At 52.6% G+C, this 18,953-nt stretch overlaps 1 protein-coding gene across 12 annotated transcripts in view; it reads right to left on the bottom strand.

The window, feature by feature from the left end:
* Nucleotides 1-1,312: 1,312 nt before the first annotated feature.
* PEG3 (paternally expressed 3) overlaps nt 1,313-18,953 on the bottom strand; it is a 31,389-nt gene continuing 13,748 nt past the window's right edge. For 3 of the 12 annotated variants that reach the window (XM_068529258.1, XM_068529262.1, XM_068529261.1), the window contains exons 3-12: nt 18,540-18,618; nt 17,869-17,931; nt 17,291-17,390; nt 15,644-16,123; nt 15,036-15,119; nt 14,226-14,354; nt 14,034-14,143; nt 10,182-10,284; nt 9,370-9,462; nt 1,313-9,164 (exon numbers count right to left, since the gene is read on the bottom strand). In XM_068529258.1, the coding sequence (XP_068385359.1) occupies nt 4,834-9,164; nt 9,370-9,462; nt 10,182-10,284; nt 14,034-14,143; nt 14,226-14,354; nt 15,036-15,119; nt 15,644-16,037 (5,244 nt within the window). In that variant the 5' untranslated portion in view covers nt 16,038-16,123; nt 17,291-17,390; nt 17,869-17,931; nt 18,540-18,618 and the 3' untranslated portion in view covers nt 1,313-4,833. The remainder of the gene's footprint in view (nt 9,165-9,369; nt 9,463-10,181; nt 10,285-14,033; nt 14,144-14,225; nt 14,355-15,035; nt 15,120-15,643; nt 16,124-17,290; nt 17,391-17,868; nt 17,932-18,539; nt 18,619-18,953) is intronic. The other 9 variants (XM_068529259.1, XM_068529260.1, XM_068529266.1 and 6 more) reach the window with 9 other exon arrangements.

The following is an 18,953-nucleotide window of genomic DNA, read 5'->3' on the forward strand; positions in this document are numbered from 1 at the left end:
TGTATCAGTTAGGACTCTTTTGGGTTATAAATAACTAACTATGGCCAAGTAAAGCAAGTAAGGAATAGCCTGGAAGGATAATGGGTACTCAGAGAATCAAAGGAAGAACTAAACAATCAGGCCTCAGGAAGGACAGTTACCAGAACAGCTCTTGGCTATCTCTGTAGGAGGAACTCATGCATGGTCAGGGCTGCCATTGGGATGACTTGTGTGTGCACTTCTGCTCAGAGAGACTGATTGGCACAGGGCTCCGCCTTTGAACAGGGAAGGGGCAGGGCACTGTGGCATTCCCACAAGACTCGGTGGTTCCCAGAAAGGGGAAAGGATTTGGGGCTGCTGAAAACAGAACACTACACCAATAACAAAGCCAGCTCAAGCGCAAGGAGGATTATTGTAATGAGGCAGGAGTTCTTAGGGAACCCAAAGGTAGGCAGTTCAGCCAGGATCCCCAAGGCACTGGGGTGGGTGAAGCACCAGGAACCAAGCTTCCCTCTGGCACGTGGCCTTGTTCACCAGCACACCCAGCCCCAGCCTGTGTGACCACCCAGGTGGCCCTCAGTCCAAGTCTGACTGGACACGGGGAACCCATGGGCACCAATCAGCTGAGGCCAGGGAAGGGTCAAACCTCAGGGAATAAACATGGCAGGGGCATAGTTACCCCTGCAAAGTGAGGTGCGGGTGGAGAAAAGAATTCCCTAAGTGCCCGTCAAGCAACCCCAACGACCCTCACTTCCTTCCCTTCCTAGACTTCCTTTCGTAGTCTTAAAAGAGAATTGACCCTCGCACCCTGACCGACGCTGGTGCCCCTTACCGTAGAAGGATCACCGACACTGACCACCCTTGAGTCAGTCAGGCACCACCAGGGGTAACCATCTAACCTCACGGAAGAGTGAGGGACGGACACTTTAAAGAGACTCCAAACCGTAACAGCAACATGTTTTCTATGTTACGGGATCATTCTTGTTTGTGTTTGAGAGAATATTATATTTAAATGAGATTAACATTTTAAATGCAGACTCAAGTAACTGAAACATACTTGTTGCGGTTATTATCAAGTTTAAAACACTATTGGAATATACGTTTTAATTTTATTCGTGCAGTTAAAAATGTGGGATCGTGTAGTACTAAAAGATCCCTTAGAAGTAACTCTTGAAATATGCAATAATTAAAACTGGAATAAGATTTGTAAACTAACCCTAAAGGCCTAAGGAGACGCTAAGTTTTTGGATTTTTAACCACCCCAAACACTCAAAATGGACAAAAGAAGAGACTGAGAAGTATCTTATTTTTAACTTTTATTTTTATTGTTGACACTATTACAGATAGATAGAACGACCACAACCATATTAACAAACCAAAAACCTGTGCACAGAAACAAGATGAAGAAAATCTATGAAGATGTTAACCACAGTCTTTGGATGATGATAATATGGGCGAGTTTCTCTTCTACACTTCTGTAACTTCCAAGTCTCTGTAATGAACACACACCGTGTTTATAATGGACATACACGTAATAAAGGTAGGTTCCCAAAACACTGTGAGAAAGCCTGTCCCAGGAAACCGAGACAAAATACTTAACTGTATTCCCACAATGACCACACACCATTTCCTCACTGCTTTGTGTGTCTCTTCCCATCTTTGACCCTCTGCATACTCATCACAAACACCGCAGTCATCAGACTGTGCACAGGTCAAGGTGTCAACAGCAATGGTTGTTGGGTGTCGGGAATATGGGTGAATTTCTTTTCTTTTGCTTTGCTGAATCTCCCCGAAGTCTGCCATGAGTATGTACTATATATGTAATGGAAAAATACATACGTAAGATTTAGTACCAAAACACCAAAGATCATTCAAAGGAATTTGAGACAAAATGTTTAACCATAATCCCACAACGACAACACTCTTAATTATTTTCCATATTTTTTTCATTTTAGACTTTATGCACACATACTCAACACTGTCATGATCACAAGCTTGTGCACTGACATGAGATGGAGAAAATAGATATGGGGATATGGGCGACTTTTCTAATTTATTTTGTATTTTCCAATTATTCCTCTGGGTACGTATTATGCTTGTAATGGAAACAAACATAATAAACTTTGTTATCAGGACACTACTATAGGGAACATCTGAAAACATTAAGATGAAAGTGTTTAACCATAATTCCACAAAGGTAACAGTTATTCTGAGTACACATTTTGACACAGTTATAATCATAAACCTGTGCACAGAAACAAGGATAAACTATATAGTGAGGAGTATATCTGTCTTTGGATGGGGGGCATATGGATTTTTTTTTCCTCCACTTTTCTGTATTTTCCAAGTGCCTGATAATGAGTTCAAATTATGTTCACAATGGAAACGTGATTATAAACTTTTTAGTAACACTACGATGAAGAACATTCAAGGAATTTAAGAAAATAATGCTCGACTATAAGCCTACACCACCACCACCACGACAGCTTTTGACTATAAGCATACATTTTTAAACAGTTATAACTGTAGTATAAATATAATTCTGTGTCCTGTTTTTTCCACTTAGTATCCCGTAAATATATTTCCATGTTGCTACATAACTCTCCATGATTATCATCTTTAAACAGCTGCATTAGGAGTCCACCGACAAGTTCCCTTAATTGTCCTCCTATTTTTGGCATTAAGTTGTTCCTAATGTTTTACTAACCAAAGGCCAGAACGGACACCCTGACATTTGGCAAGTCGCTTTCTGAAGGCTTCTACCAGTTAATACTGCCAACAGTGATGAACGCGGGTTCACCCCACCCACGCTGACGCCGGCCCCCACCTCAGGGGTCCTCCTCTGAGGCCGTGCCCCACTGTCCCTCAGCTCTCCCAGGTGTCCAACCTCGGGCCTTCTTATGCAGCTGGCCCTCGCCTACACCATGCCGTCGAAACGGCCCCTTCTTCTCAGAGGCCCAGGATATCCTGCTCATTCATTCTGCCCATCCTGGCCTTCCCATCCCTGCTCCTGACGTTGCTTCCGTCTGCTTCCTCACCCTCCTAGGTCTGGTGACGGTATCAGGACTCCCTTCTTTGGCTTACTCCTTTCTGCTTCCTGCTCTCACCCTACCAACCTCCTTCGACTTTGGAATTCCTTCCAGCTGCGATACGCTCTCCCCGAGCCCTAACCGTGCGGACCTAGGAGAGGGAGATTTAGACACATTTCCCCAGCAGGTACTTTAACTTTGCTCGCCCAAATAATCTAGCTCTTATCTTCTGCTCCCTTAATCTACCAGATCCTCTTTTAAACATTTTTTTTAAATTAAAAATTTTTTTTTTTTCCCAGCCAACTCAAAGCCAGAAAGATTTCTTAATAGTCATTATGCGAGGGGCAGGGAAGCAAAGGGAGCACAGGTGGTCCACAGCACAGGACACAGGAAACCTCGAGCTGTGAGGTCGACTTGTGATCACACGGGAAACCGAGGCGACTAGACAGACATGACACTCTGAAGGATAGGTGACAACTGCTTATTTAGGGGGCCACTCTTTAAGAGGAAGGGACAGATGGCAACGAAACAAATTAAGGCTGCTGGGGAACCTGAGTCCATGTTAAGCTTGAGTTGACTGTAAAGAAAGCTTTTTTTTTAAAATGCAAGTTAGACACGGGGTTGAGGGTCAGACAGGTAAAGACGAGAATTAAGTTTCACGCTAGAAAGCTCTAAGGATACTCGCCCCTGGGCGCCCAGGGTGCAAAAACTGAGTTGTAGCGGCACACACGGACGAAGCCCCGTTGCTACTTGTCGCTTAAGGCAGGGAGCGCGCAAAGGGAGTGATGAGGAGGCAGCCCTGTCCTAACTTACATGAGAGCCCCCGCGGTTCTCAACCTCATCAGGCACGCGCGCGATCTAGGCATGGCTGCAACCACTCTTGAAAGGCAAAGACGCAAGATGCACAGGGAGAAGCCTCAGCTTTTGTTTGTGAATTCGCTATCCAACAGACATCAAGTTGGTTTACGAACAAATAACAAAACTTGTAACTACTTTTTGCATGAGAACCACTGCAAAGTACAAGGTGGCAACCAATCAATTTGGGGTTACAAAAGGCCAATCCACGTATCGTAAAGGCTTACACAGCATTAGGTTCCAAAGTGTTAGTGTAGACGAAATGGCTGAAAAGGAAGCTCCAAGTACTTCCCCTTTCAAACAGCAAAGCGGAAAAGACATTTTATCTTTCATGCCTACACCTTTACAGGAATATTTAAGAGTAAGGAACAACACAGTCAATTACTCAAAAAAATATGTTTGGGATTCAAATAACGCACAATAAATCTTTCTAAGGATCTAAGATGCTTACAAATATATTCTAATTTGTTGCTCTCTTCCTCCTCCAAAAAAAAAAAGAAAAAGAATCAAAGAGTACCAGGTCAGGAAGGTACCGCTGCAAGTGTACTGTAACTGGATACCGTATTAAGTCCAAATATGAACACTGTTTGCTATGATTCGCTATTTTACATACATCTCAGGAAACACTCATTATATATAGGTTCCAGGAGTGTCATTTACAGATGGAGGCGACTTCTGTAGCCTTGAAAGCCCCTCCAGTTTTCCGTCAACGCAATTACTCGGGTGGAAGGTAAGATGTGCGCTATGGCTTTCCCACATGCATACGCCGATGTCTGATGGGGAAGAGCTACGTCCGAAGGAGTCTCCACCTTCAGTTTCTTTCCAGGCTGAGCTGTCTGATGTTCAAAGTCAGGTGTGTACACGCCAAGGGAAGCCTCCTTCCGACATCATCGTGGGTTGGTTCCAATCCTCTGTGGTTTAGTAAGGGTCCAGTCCTAGTGAAGGTTTTCCAACCTTGACACCCGAGTCCTCAGCCGGTGTGGGTGTTCTGGTGCCTGGCCAGGGACAGGCGGTCGGTGAAGACCTGCCCACAGACGTCACACTTGAAGTACTTGTCATCAGCCCTGCCGCTGTCACTGCTGCTGGTGCTGGCGTGCTCGGTGTAGCGGGAGCTCTCCCCGTAGACGCTTCCGGCCTCGAATATTATCACCCTGGCGTGCGTTTTCAGGTGCTCACCGTAGGCCGAGTTGGAGGTGAAGGTCTCTCCGCACTCCCTGCAGTCGTAGTAGGGCTCTTCCACTTGGATCTCCTGGTCGTCACCTTCCTCTTCTGGGTCCTCGACCCCCGCCCCGTCCGGCTCATCCGCGTCTCCCTCTGGCTCTTCGGCTCTTTCCTCTGGGTCTTCGATCCCCGCCCCATCCGGTTCATCGGCCTCCCCGCTGGGCTGCTCGGCTTCCCCGGTGGGCTCGGCCGCCTCCCCCTCCGGCCCCTCGGCCTCCCCGCTGGGCTCGGCGGCCTCCACGTTGGGCTCGGCGGCCTCCACCTCTGGCTCGGCGGCCTCCACCTCTGGCTCGGCGGCCTCCACGTTTGATCCCTGGATCCGCAGAACTTCCCGCGGAACGAGGACGTTGGCTTCAACTTCCTGGGCGGCTGCTGCTGCTTCCTCTTCCTCGAGGTGCAGCTTCTGATGCTTCGTGAGGACTGTGTTGTGGATGAAGGACTTCCCACAGTCCTTGCACTCATAGAAGGGTGAATCCCTCTTGGGGGGCTCAGTGAGGAAGGAGGTGTGCACGAAGGTGGCCCCATAGTCATAGGGCTCATCCTTCTCGTGAATTCTCACGTGCTCCCGAAGGTCTGCCTGGCTGAGGAAGGATTCTCCACAGGTCTTACACTCGTAGTGCTTGTCCTTGGCCTGGTCTCTCTGAAGGTCTGTGGGGGCCGAGCCTGGGCTGACCGCATCTGTGCTTCCCTGGCCCTGCTCTAGCAGGTCGTCTCCAGCGTGGACTCTCATGTGTTCGTTAAGGACAGAGCCGTGGATGAAGTCTCGTCCGCACACTTGGCATTGCAGGGCCGTCCCAGCAGGAGGACTCTTCTGTGGGGCCCGAGGCCGCTGTGGGCTAATGACCAAGGGCTGCATAAAGGGCTCATCGTACCTCCTGTGGCCGTAAAACTGGTCTTGCTCATGGATTTTCTGATGCTCGAAAAGGAACGAGCTATGAACGAAAGATTCCCCACACGCCGGGCACTCATAAAGCTGCTCTCCAATGTAATCTTTCTGATACTCACTGACAGAACGGGTGTGCATCACAGAATGCGCGTACTCGCGGCTGTCGATGAGGTACTCTCTGCCGTGAACCTTCTGGTGGTCCTTGAGGTCTGCGCGATCCACGAAGCCCAGCCCGCAGTCCTTACACCCATAGATGGTGTCTTCAGGCTCATCCGGCTCGTCTAGCCCTTCCTGCCGAGGCTCTTCCTGTCGAGGTCCATCAAGGCCCACACCCTGAATCACAGAGTCTCCAAACAGCTCCCCACCATGGAATTTCTCTCGGGCATAGATTTTCTGATGTATGCCAAGGCCTTCAACAGTGGCAAAACACTCCCCACACTCCTTACATTCATTGCGGATTGGCTGCTCAGCATAACTGGTCTGAGCTGGTGCTTCAGCGTAACTGGTCTGAGCTGGTGCTTCAGGGTAACTGGTCTGAGCTGGTGCTTCAGCGTAACTGGTCTGAGCTGGTGCTTCAGCGTAACTGGTCTGAGCTGGTGGTTCAGCGTAACTGGTCTGAGCTGGTGCTTCAGCGTAACTGGTCTGAGCTGGTGCTTCAGGGTAACTGGTCTGAGCTGGTGGTTCAGCGTAATTGGTCTGAGCTGGTGCTTCAGCGTAACTGGTCTGAGCTGGTGCTTCAGGGTAACTGGTCTGAGCTGGTGCTTCAGCGTAACTGGTCTGAGCTGGTGCTTCAGGGCAACTGGTCTGAGCTGGTGCTTCAGCGTAACTGGTCTGAGCTGGTGCTTCAGGGTTACTGGTCTGAGCTGGTGGTTCAGCGTAACTGGTCTGAGCTGGTGCTTCAGAGTAACTGGTCTGAGCTGGTGGTTCAGCGTAACTGGTCTGAGCTGGTGGTTCAGGGTAACTGGTCTCAGCTGGTGGTCCTGCATAAGCTGTCTGCACTGACTGGTCCGCGTAACTGCTCTGAGCTGGCTCTTCAGCGCGACTCATCTGTGCGGACTGGCCCGCGTAACTGGTCTGAGGATCCGCGGAGGCTAAGCTGCGAATGACAGATCGCATGTAGCTTTCACTTCCAGAGGGCGTCTTTCTATCGTGAATCTTCTGATGCTCAGTGAGGTCGGAGCTATGAACAAAGGACTCTCCACACTCCAGACATTTGTAAAACTTCTCTCTCGGGCGAAACGTTTGAGGTTCCCCAAAACGCAGGGCGTGGATCACAGAGGTCTCGTAAACCCCGCGCTCGATGTTCTTCTTCTTAGCACGGGCCTTCTGATGCTCGCGCACATCGGACTTGGGCACACACGGTTCACCACCCTTCTTCCATCCACTGGGGCCCTCCCCAGCGAGACTGTCCTGAGGCACGGTGGGGGGCGCGCTGTGGACAACAGAGCCCTTGAAGGCGTTGTTCTTGCCCCCTGCGCAGGGGCTCTCTCGGGCGGGGGTCTTCTGCGGCTGGCCACGAGGGTCTGAGCGGTAAGCGGAGCACTCCCGCTGCTCGTCACAGCCAAGGAGCTCACTTCCACCGCGACCACGGGGAGGCTTGAAAGCGGCTAGGCTGTGGATGACAGACCTCTCATACCCCTTTCTTTCAGAGCTACTCTCCCCAGCGTGGACTTTCCGATGTTCGGTGGCACCCGAGCTCTGTACGGTCGCCTCTGCGATCACTCTCGGTTTGCTGTGACTTTTCTGAGCCCCAGGGAAGGCTGAGCTGTGAATGAAAGGCCTCTCATAGGGGTTCCTCTCGCAGGACAGGGCTTCCCGGCTGTCATCAGGATTGGAGCTGACAGTGAATGCCTTCTCGTCCTCCTCGTCCTCCGGTGGCCTTGTTATAGTGTGACTCTTCTGAGATTCGGGGAAGGACACACTGTGAATGACAGACTTCTCGTACCCCCGGCCTTCAAAGAGGTTCTTCCGAGAATGAATTTTCTGATGCTCGATGAGGTCTGAGTTTTGCCTAAAGGCATCCCCACCATCTTTGAAGTCGTAGGGCTTCTCTGCTGGGTAGGTTTTCTGGCGTCTTTTAAGGGACTGACCAGGAATGAAGGTTTCCTCACACACTTTGCCCTTGTGTTCAAATGGGTTTCCTCGGGTGTGGACCTTGTGGTGCTCTTTCAGGGATGCGCTGTGATGGAAGGTCTCCCCGCACACCTTGCACTCGTACATTTTCTCTTTCCCATACATCTTCTGAAAGTCGTTAAGCGTTGGGCTGGGTCTGAAGGCTTCCCCACGCTCGTTATCTTTGTCATCTCGGCCATGGGTTTTCTGGTGCTCAATCAGAGCGGAACTATGAAGGAAGGTCTCCTTGCACACCTTGCACTCGTAGAATTTATCTTTCCCGTATATCTTCTGGAGCTCACTGAAGGTTGGGCTGGGCATGAAGGGCTCCTCGCACTCCTCGTCCTTACACCTCGCAAGGCAATCTCTAGCGTGAGCTTTCCGATGCTCGGCCAGGGCGGCGCTCTTACTGAAGGGTTCCCCACACTCCTTACATTCAAAGCGTTTCCCTCCGGTCTGCCTTTTCTGAACCTCACTGACGGCCACACTATGAAGAAAGGACTCGCCGTACTCGTACAGGTTCTCCCTGGTGTGCGTGATCTGATGCTCCACAAACCCTGAAATCACGCTGAAGGACCTCCCGCACTCATCACACACATAGGGCGTCGCCCCAAAGTCGAAGGGCTGCGACTGGGGGACGGGCGGCGCACTAAGGCTGCTCCCACTCGCGGCCTTCCTCACCTCGCCGCGCTCAAAGGGCCGCTTCCTTGCACCACCTCTCCGACCGTGCGCGGAGCCCTTCCCGTCTGTGTCAAAATGATAGCGCCTTTTTCTCTCAAGAACTCTCTTTCTGGAAACAAGGTTTGAGTTCAGATTAAAGCCTCCTCCCCCAAAGGCATTCCCTTCGTGGCCCCTCTCCTGAATCACCGACTCCCTCTTGTTGAATGGAACTTCCTTCCAGGCACTGTCTGGCCTCCTGGGGAACCTCTGCAGCCGATCGCTAGGTTCCCTTGCCCTTCCCGATTTGGAGTTGCGCGAAACGTCCTTGATGAACTTTTCCATTATCACCCCGTGGGAAGATTCATCTTCACAGATCCCCCGCCGATGGGCTGACTTTTTGGTTTCAGGCATAGTTTTCAGACCTGAAAAGAAATCCCAAATGTAAGTGCTCCCTCGTCCCTGTACTTGTGCAAAGTAACACTGGGACCTCCGTGATGGTGGTGTGAAGATAAACTGTAAAATGCTTGTATTTCTGTGCATCAATTGTGTATCATCATGTAACAGTGTGTACGGACGGCTCCCATCTCACTGGTGCAAGCGCCACTCCGCAGGGCCTCGCGCGCTCACCTCGACTGGTGCTCGGGTAGGCACTTCTCTTGGACCTTGACGAGTGGCCCTGGGTCATGTGCGAGTGGCCGTCGTCCTCGGCAAGCTGAACCCCTGTCCAGAGGAAGAACACAACATCTCACACTCGAGTTGGGGACCAAGACTCATCACTATCAATGATGTCTGTCTTTCTCTCAGCCACGAAGTGTGAAGGGGCCCATATCCAAGCCCTATCATGTCTTCTACTTGCAGTCTCATTTCCTTAGTATTCATTCCTTAGCCTCTGCTGGTCTGAATTTTAGTTAATTCTCCTGACTCCACCTAGAAGTTTGTACAAAGACCTCCGAGTGCCTTCTAAATTCAGTGCGTTCTTTTCAGTCTTCCCCTTCTCGTAACCACCTCCTCAGTCCTGACATCCTTTCACTGGGCTTCCTGGCTCTCCTCCTACTCGTGCCTGTTTTCCCCACCTGTTCTCCAAACACGGGAGCTCCTCAAGGCTCCACTGCCCACACAACACTCCTGCAGAGCCAACCGCCTACTAGGACCTGAGCCAGATGTCTTCCAGGGGAATCCAAACTGGAACTTGGGACCCCATTCGAAATATTTAAGTTTCCAGGGTCAGCACCCTTGGGGGCAAGAGTCGTCTCCTGGGCTCCCTGACCCCACACCATACACTCTTCCCCCAAAGCCAGAGGATTGGTAAAACACAGCCTCATCGTTTACGCCTCTGCTGGGAGCCGCTCAAGGGCCTCCGACCCCCCGAGTCCACACACGCTGCGGACCCCGACTCCCTGCGGCAGCCTGCGGGGCCGGGCCGGGGGCGTAGCGCTCACCCAGCGAGAGCAGCTTCCGGTAGTTCTCCATGTTGTCCTGAACCGGGTTCTGGGGCTTCCGGTCCTCAGTGAGGGCCACCACATCCTGGTACGACACTGCATCCTGCAACAGCAAATGCACACCTCTCCTCAGGGGAGCTCACCCCCGTGGGCGACAAGGACAGGACGACGCTGGCAGCATGGCAGCCACACACGCACGCGCACACGGTGTGCAGCAAGTGCCCACGCCACTCGGGGTTCCGAATGACCCAAGTCAGGTTCTACCAGGGACCCACTTGGCACCTACCTTGGTGCTACACTCTGAGGAAGCTCCCAAAGACGGAGGACACATATTCCTTGCCCTCGTGCAGCTTATCATTTGTTTGGAGAGAAACAGTCAGAGAACAGTAAACAATAAAGTGGGGTGCAGAGAGTCAGTGCTAAGCGGCTTTGGCAGGGGGACAGCTCAGGGTGGGCTGGGACGGTGGGCAAAGACCGCAGAGGCCATGGGTGGGGTGCTAAGTGGTGGTGGGACTCCGGCCCGGATGGGGGCGGGGGTGGGGTGGGAAGCTTCAACAGGCTCAGTGTCAACCGCACACAGCGTTTCCAGACACCTGGTCAGCAGAGTGACCAGCCTCCATCCCCAGGCCCGCTGTGTCCTGTGTCCACCTCCGCCGTACACTGTGGCTACTCCGTGGGCCCTTCTAGGTATGGACAAGTTCCGAAGAACCCGGGGGTGACCTTAAGCACAGAGCACCTTCCTCTCCCAGCTGCCTCCTCTGCTTCGATGCACACTCCCCTGCAAAGCATCTTAGGAGTCCCCACATCACGCGGGAGAGCCTCCCGCACAGGACCTCACAGGACCTCTTCTCACTGCCGCACTAGAACGTCACTAGTTTCGGGGAGTCGTGGTCCCAGGGAGCCTGGAGACAGACTCAAGGAGCAAGGTGGAGCCGTGGGAAGCCCTCAGGCTGTGGGGCCAGAGAAGATTCCAGGGTCAAAGGAGCTCATGCACCGTTTACGACCGAGCAACCCTGGGAGCAGACGTCTTTCCAAACCTCAGGTCCTTCATCTATGAAACGGAGAGAAGGGCATCAGCCTGCCCTGTAGCACTGTGGGAGTGGATGTCCTGCGATGTGATTTGTTGTTTAAGCATGGAGAAAAATGGTGTAAAGGAAATGTAAATTGTTGTCACTACTGAACTATTATGTAAAGATATTTTGATATTAAATTTGCTACAGTTCTGGGAAGTGGCACAGATATCACAGCCATGCGCAAATGCAGCAAAAAAAAAAAAAAAAAAAAAAAGACAATCAGGTGCATCGCCTACTGAAAAAGATAAACAGGCACAGGCACTGGGGTTTAAGAGGAAAGCCTCATTTGTAATACAACTGCCAATGTGCAGTGATTAAAAAGCAAAAAACCACCACCAAAACTAAGCAGAACTTCAAAAATGAAAACTCTTACAAGGCCAGGGCTGAGGATTTTTAGGACAACACACTACAAAAGATCAGGAAGCACTCACTGCAAAACCGCCTGGTCCCACCACTGGCCAGAAAGCTAGACTGCACCCTTTCTGGTGGGAGCCCATCTCCTCCCGTCAGTCTCCTCCCGTCAGAGGGCGGCTCCCCAGAGTGGGCACCCCGCTGTGCTCGGGGGCGACAGTGCCTCCATCCTAAGGCCTCAGCCCTGGATTATTGCAACGCAGGAAAAGCCCGCTGGGAGCACAGATGTATTTGCGGTGGGAGAGGGAGGGAACCAGAACTCCTAACTTGGGGGCTGCCAGAGAGCAGATGAGGTCAAGAACCCGGGGGACTGTGGGTGCCAGAAGGACACCATCCCTGGTGCTAACAGACCCCAAAGGGCAATGGCAAAAGGGAAGGGGCATTTTTCATATCTTTCTCTCCGTGTGCCTAATCTGAGTAACATAAATGTAACGTATGTTAAATTTTGGACTACGTTGTCGCTAGGAAAGAAAAATGCTGCTTTGACTTAAATTAAGTTGACCTATTCAAGTGGGTAGCCCTAAGCACTTGTTTTCTTTGCATCTGTGATCAACCACGGATCTAAGGTGGCACAAGCCGCCGCCACGCTCCCCGTGACAGATGCTGTCCGGAGAACAGCACCCACACTGCTGCATCCTCACATGACCTACACACACGAACAATGCATGCTGAAGGAAGATGAGAACGTTGTTTGTTATTTCTATGACACCAAGGTAGGAGGAACCAGTGGCTCCCAGACCTCTGGACCACACACAGGGGACCAACGCTTTCCAGTAGTGAGGACGGGCATTTGAAAAGCAAAATAAGACAATCCCACTGCCAATCTGCTATCACCTTCATTTCATAAGAGTACTTTAACACCCCCAAATAAGGACACCCACAGTTCCTGTTTTCCCTGAAGATGAGTGAACACTTGGTCCCAGGCTCACAGAGCAGTTAACTGGAAACCACTGACGTTCATCACTTCGTGGGGGCAAATGCACGCTAAAAAGGTTTCTTCTTCAAAGTTTCCACAATTTAATGTTTTTATCTGGATTCCTAAAATTCGGTCAATTTGGTTTCTCCAAGTAAGAAACCAAAATTAGTGACAAACTAAGTGTGTCCCACACACAGGGGCCTCTCCCTGGGACAAGGTCATAAGGCACATCTGGAGCACCGGGGTCACCTCCGACCCTGCCCACCCTCCACATCCCCTCCCCCGTCGGTACTGCTGCCGCAGAAGCTCTGCTTTCAGTAACAGGATGCCATCCCTCTCCTTCTCACACACCTGCGCATTCTGGCTTGCCTCCAGGACACAGGACAAATGACAAGGGTTTTCGGGGTAGAATTCAGAGCCCTCTGTCACCTGACCCCACCTTTCAAACCCCACCACAGGGAGCACCGTTACCGCATCTCGGGGCACTGGGGAGAGACTGCACCTCTGCCCTTGCATTCCACACACTCTGGCTTTCATCCGGTGCCGCTTCGGGGCTTGCGCCGGGCTCTCCTGAACACCTGGGATCCCCCGCCCCAGGCGGCACCTGGCCAGCTGCTCCTGTCCCTGTGACAGTCCGCTACCCTGGCTCCTCCTTAAGAGCGAGCTGGATGCCAGCGTCAGGCACAGCACCTCTCTCTACAGAGACTCCCCGCATGCTTGCTGAACACCCTCCTGTTACGAGACAGGAGGCTCCCAGGACGGGCCCCGCCTGGTCACCACCGCGCGCCCAGGGCCGCGGGCCCCGCACCCTCCTCCACGCTGCCATGTCACACGTGACCCTCTCTCTCAAGGCCTGTCTTCCCTGCACCCACAGCCTCTGATGCCCACAGCGCCTCCCTCGTGCCAGGCATTGCACTGCACACTCTGTACCTACGTGTGACTCTCACCCATTCCTCACAACAGCCCGCCCACTTCACAGACGAGGAAACCAAGGCTTGGCTTCGCTAATGGTCTGAGGCTGCACAGCTAGCAGGTGACAGAGCCGGGCTCCAGACCCAGCTCTTCCCGGCCCCGGGGCCCTGTGCTCTCCCCACTAGTCTGCTCCGTGGAGGTGCAACCTTCCTGGCTCCCTACTGAGGACCAGAAACCCCTGCCGGGTCGATGGGCTTCCCTGGCCCAGGAGGAGCAGCCGCTGCGGCCGGCCCACCACATGGCACCAACGCTGCGCGGAGAAGCGCTCCTCTGACCCCGTGGATGAACGAGAAAACAGGCAGCAGTTCCCCAGCCACCAGTCACCCCTGGGAACAGGCCAGGCTCCTGGGGAGTCGCTGGGGCTCTCCCCAACCCAGGCAGGATTCTAGTGGGCAGATAACTCAGCCTCTCGGGAAAGAAAGGCCTCTCTGCCATGAAATGAAGACAGTCTTCCCAGAATGAGAGGAGACCTCAGCCTACCTGCGATCTCGTCTCGTAATCCATCACAGAGCCCCGACGTTTGTGCTCTCTTTCCTTTGCAAAAGCCACTTTCTCCATCAGAGGAAGGGAAAGATCCCGCTGCTGAAACCCTGCAAGGCAAGAGGCGTCATGCCGGAACAAGGCACCGTCAACCCGCCACGCGCACGGGGGAGCAGTCGGAGGAGGACCTACTGCTCCTGGGGCTCCGGGCGTACGGCCAGCGGGCGCGGGACTCCAGGTCCCTGCTTCTGCCCCTGCGCTGCTCCCGCTCCCGGGCTCGCTCCCAGTCTCCGTCCCAGTCCTGGGCCCAGTCCCGGCCACCTGAGGAAGCAGACATTTCAGGAGCTGACCACGTGCCCGGACACGTGTGCGCTCACACGCCTTTGGAAGGGATGCTAGGAGACGGATCCCAAACCGGGGTCCCAAGTGCAACCCGACACCCGGGCCCCGGACCACTGTTTCTGGGGGCCTCGCCTAGGTGGGCCTGGTCTCAGTCAGGGCCAACGCTGAGCTGAGGGGCTGGCTCCCCTTCAGGCTCTCCTGGTCTCCCAGCTCCCACGTGGTCAGGTCCACGTTCGGGAGAACGGACTGCAGGCCCTCCACCGCCTCGCTTACCCCGGTCAGTCTTAACGTGCACGTAACTTTACCCCAAAGAAACGAAACACCCACCTGCCCCAAAAGCAACGCTCCTTCAAAAAGTTCACCGAAGAACCTTTAACAAGTAAAACAGCTTTGGAGGCAAAGGGGTGATGAACTCTGCCCCTCCTGGGAGGCTGTGGACACAACCTGAAACAGCCTACTGCAAATTTCACACAGCTTTAAACGTTTTCTCTCATCATTAAGAGAAACAGTTGTATTTCACTCCACGCACGTGTCTGCTTTGACGTAAGAACGACTCCTTCCATCCTCACTTGAGTTCCTTCCCCCTCTGACCTCTGAGCAGCAGCCCTGCCCCAGGGCAGTCCTGCGCGGCCTGGACGGCGCGGCGACCGGGCTACTCACCGCAGCAGGCGGCGTGGGGCGGCGGGGACTCTGCTGCCTTCCGGCTCATGCTGCCTTCGCTGTGGGCGTCACTGCTGCTGTCGTCTGAGAGGGCACCACACATGACTTAAGGTCTCAGCCGTGCTTGCCGGTCCCCTCTAAGTAGCCCCCCCAGGTGGCCCCCGCCCCTTGCTGCAGCGGTCAGACCCTCTCGCCCCTCCTTTCCGCCCCTGCTGGGCAGGAACGAGGCTGTGACCCTCCCGATGGCAGCGCCAAGTACAACCTGCTGGGGTGCCCCCTGCCCCCGCCCCGGTTCCACAGAGGGGAGCCTGGGCCGGGTTGCGGTGTGTGCAGGCTCCCTTCCTATCGGAGGCCCACGGTCTCCTTCCCTCTCGCATCCTAACCAGGAGGGAGTCTGCTCCCCGGGGACACGGGGCACCGGCCCTCATTAGGCTGTCACAGCTGGGGAGGGAGGTCCAACTGGCACGTCGTGGGCAGCAAGGCCGGGAGGCCACCTACGTCCTATGGCAGGGCAGTCCCCCACCCCCCGCGAGGAGGATGATCGGCCTGGAACATCAGGGGCGCTGCGCGGGGCACCCCAGGGAGCTCCGCCTTCCTCTTCCGCTCACCTTCCGGTTCGTACATCTCCTTGTAATCTTCCAGCAGAGTAACGAGCTTCTCGCAGTTCTCCGGCTTTTTTGCACGCACCCAAGGCTTGATCTTTTCTGGAAGGATGGTCAGGTACTGCTCGAGGACCAAGAGCTCAATAATCTCCTCCTTGGTGCGAGTCTCCGGCTGCAACCAATCGAGGCAGAGGTTTCGGAGTTTGAGCAGGGTCTTCCGAGGCCCGACAAATTCCACGTAGAGGAAGTTCCGAAACCTCTGATGAAAGAATTCAGAGTCAGTGGCGGCTTCTCCTATGGCGGCATCCGGCTCCTGAGACAAGTCACTGTCTAGCTCACACAGATTTGGGGCCCAAGACCTCTTGGGTTTGGTGGCAGACAAGTACTTTGGAGGCAGCATCTCTCTAAGGAAAATTTTCACTGGAGGAACCCAACATGAGTCAACAGGAAAGACGCGGCAGCCTGGGACAGTCAGTACTCAGGGACCTGCGGATCGTAAGGAGACATACACATGTCCCAGAAGTCGAGGACCAGGCAGCAGTGTGGGGCTGCCCGACAAGGGCACCAACAATGCTTTGTGAACAGGCCAAGGGCAGAAGAGAGGCACCAAACCCCAACACACAGACACATGCACAGGCAGGCGTTCCAAGCACCACGCACACCCGTGTGAGGCGTGAGCTCTGCTACTAAACGGCTCTGACCCCAGGCCACTCGGTCCCTGTCCTGCAGTCTGTCCCCTTATCTCCGAAATGGGACCAACAGACCTACACCCCTTCTACAACTGTGAGGCTTTAAGAAGCCAATACCCCTAAAAGGCCTAAGCACCCAGCACACGGCACATGGGGATGCCCAAGGTGCTGGCCATTACTAAAAAGGGAGGTCGATATTTTTTCTTAGCAAAAACGGAAAGGGGGTCGTGAGGGGCTCAATCCTGCCATTTCTGAGCATTTCTTCCCCTAACACGGCTGTTAAAACAGCATACAACACGTGAAAGGTAGAAGACCACATAAAAATGTTAAAAGTGCTCAGCTCTGGGTAATGCGAATGCAAGTGCTCTTAATAATTTCTCTGAACCCGCGCTGCTGTTAAGTTAAAATTCAATGAAATTAAAAGTTCAGCTCCTCTGTCACACCAGCTACATTCCAAGCGCCAGTGGCTACCCTACGGCACAACACGGAACATCTCCCTCGTGGGGGAAAGTTCTATTGGCCAGAGTGGCTGGACAGCGTCTGAGTTTGCAGGAAAGCTCAGGACTCCTGCGGCAGCAGTGCCCACCCTTCTGAGGAGTGTCTGCCCCACAGCCCAGCCCTGGGCTCGTGCTAACACCACTGCCTCTGGGAGCCTTCCCGAGACTCACTTCCTCTACTAGTGTTCCAAGCGCTTGCTGCATTTAGTCTTAAATATTTGAGCTCACTTGCCTATGCCCCCACTGTAAACTCTGGTAAAGGGATGAGAGACGAACTTTTCCATCACTGGAAAAGTCAGGTATCGACACTGATAGAGCAGGTTGAAGATAATGTACGCAAACCCATTTTAAAACTGGTTTTAGACACAGGCATGCATTCTTATTACAGGCCTACAGACGCACAGTGCAGTTTCTGGGTTAAGCTCTGCGGCACTGTTTCCAAAAGAACACCCTGGCATGTCACTTACCCTCACCTGCCCACTCTTCTACCAGCCCCTTCCCGGTATTCCCGACAAACAGGCATGGGGAGCGCTGGGAGGTATCTGCGGAGCTCTCTTACAGGGCTGCCTAGCACAGAGGGGGATGGTTAAATGAAGTACCCGTGAGTCCACAGAAACCCTACACAGGTGATGAACACCTAGGATTCACACCAATGGCGAGAATGTGATCAAGCGACCATCAGGCTTCTTCACACCCCTGCACACCCTCCTGCTTTGATCAATCTTGTCAAGTATCTAGCTTGCCTCCACAGAACCAGCTTTCTACTCTGATAATCCTCTGTATCATTTATTTCCTTACTTGTCTGTATTTTAGTATCTGCCCCCTCCCTTCTTAAGAAAACTTTTTAGACCAAGTATAAAAGCTGATTTTCCATCTTCCTTTTGTTCTCACGTGACCAACTAAGGCTATACGTTTCCCTTCACCTGAACCGTTTTAGCTGCATGTGGTTCCTATTAGGTAGCCTTGTTATTAGTGGTCAGCCACAACTGGAGCAAGAAAGTAGGCAATACAGGAAGGAAATTTAGGTTTGGGTGAATTAACTTACCTGACAGTTTTGTACTTCTGGCTTTACTTCCAGAGAAGAACAAAACCACATGCAGCAAAAATTCTTTTTTGTTTTAAAAGGAAAAACCAATAAGTTAAAAAAAATTTTTTTTTTAATGTCTAAAGAGAAAACAAAAGTTGTTTCAATTATTCAGTCTCAAAGTAGCCTTCATCATTTGGGCATGATTCAATGCAGGGGACTCTCTCCAGGCAATGGTGGGCTCCGCTCCGCCCCGTGGAAACTGCCCTCCCACTCTCTCTGCAGCGTCCTCTGGAGCTTCAGAACCAACCACACAGATGCACCTCCATTCGGAGACCCTGGAGACCCTGCCACTCCCGCCCTGCCTGCCCTGCCCTCCTCGATGACAGACAGGACACTAGATAACACCCTGCTGTGCAGGGGAAAGAAAGGGCAAGCGTCCGGGCTCTGGAGAGCTGGTGAGACAGCTGGGACGAGAGAACACAGTCGAGTTCACCCAGCAACTGGCGAAGAGGGACTGCCGTGACAAGAGCAGGGCCCTCAAAAGCCAGCAGGCCTGTGCGGGACATAGGGGCGGGCAGGGAGCCCAAGCCTGCTCTGTGGCATCCACTTCCAGAGAGAACTCCGGTCCCCTAGGTGACAGCAGCCCCACCTCTCAGAGGCCACACGACACCCTTGGGTATGTAAATCACCTGTTTGGGAATAGGATCCTTTCTGGAACTTCAGAACAAGTGTCCTTATCCACAGGAACAGAGTCAAAATGCCAGGAACCTGCAGACATTTTAAAGAAATACATGGACAAATAAACGTGGAAGAAATGTAAAGAGTGTCAGAGAATTCACTCTCCAAACGGCTGTGGACTGAGAGAGCATTGGGGGTGAGGCCTTATATACCATATTCAAGAAAAGGCCCATTCCCATGTCATATAAAACAACCAGAGACAGGAAGCAGAAAGCTTTCAAATTTTCTTTATGAAACCAGAATAATTAAAACATCTAAGACACAGAGAGCACTAGCAAACTGCAGACCAAACTCACTTACAAAAGCAGACATAACAGTCTCAACACTATGACTAACGAACATCATTCTACAGAGTTTCAGCCAAT

This window comes from Eschrichtius robustus, chromosome 19 (genome assembly GCF_028021215.1).
Source record: "Eschrichtius robustus isolate mEscRob2 chromosome 19, mEscRob2.pri, whole genome shotgun sequence".
NCBI classification, from domain to species: Eukaryota; Metazoa; Chordata; class Mammalia; order Artiodactyla; family Eschrichtiidae; genus Eschrichtius; species Eschrichtius robustus.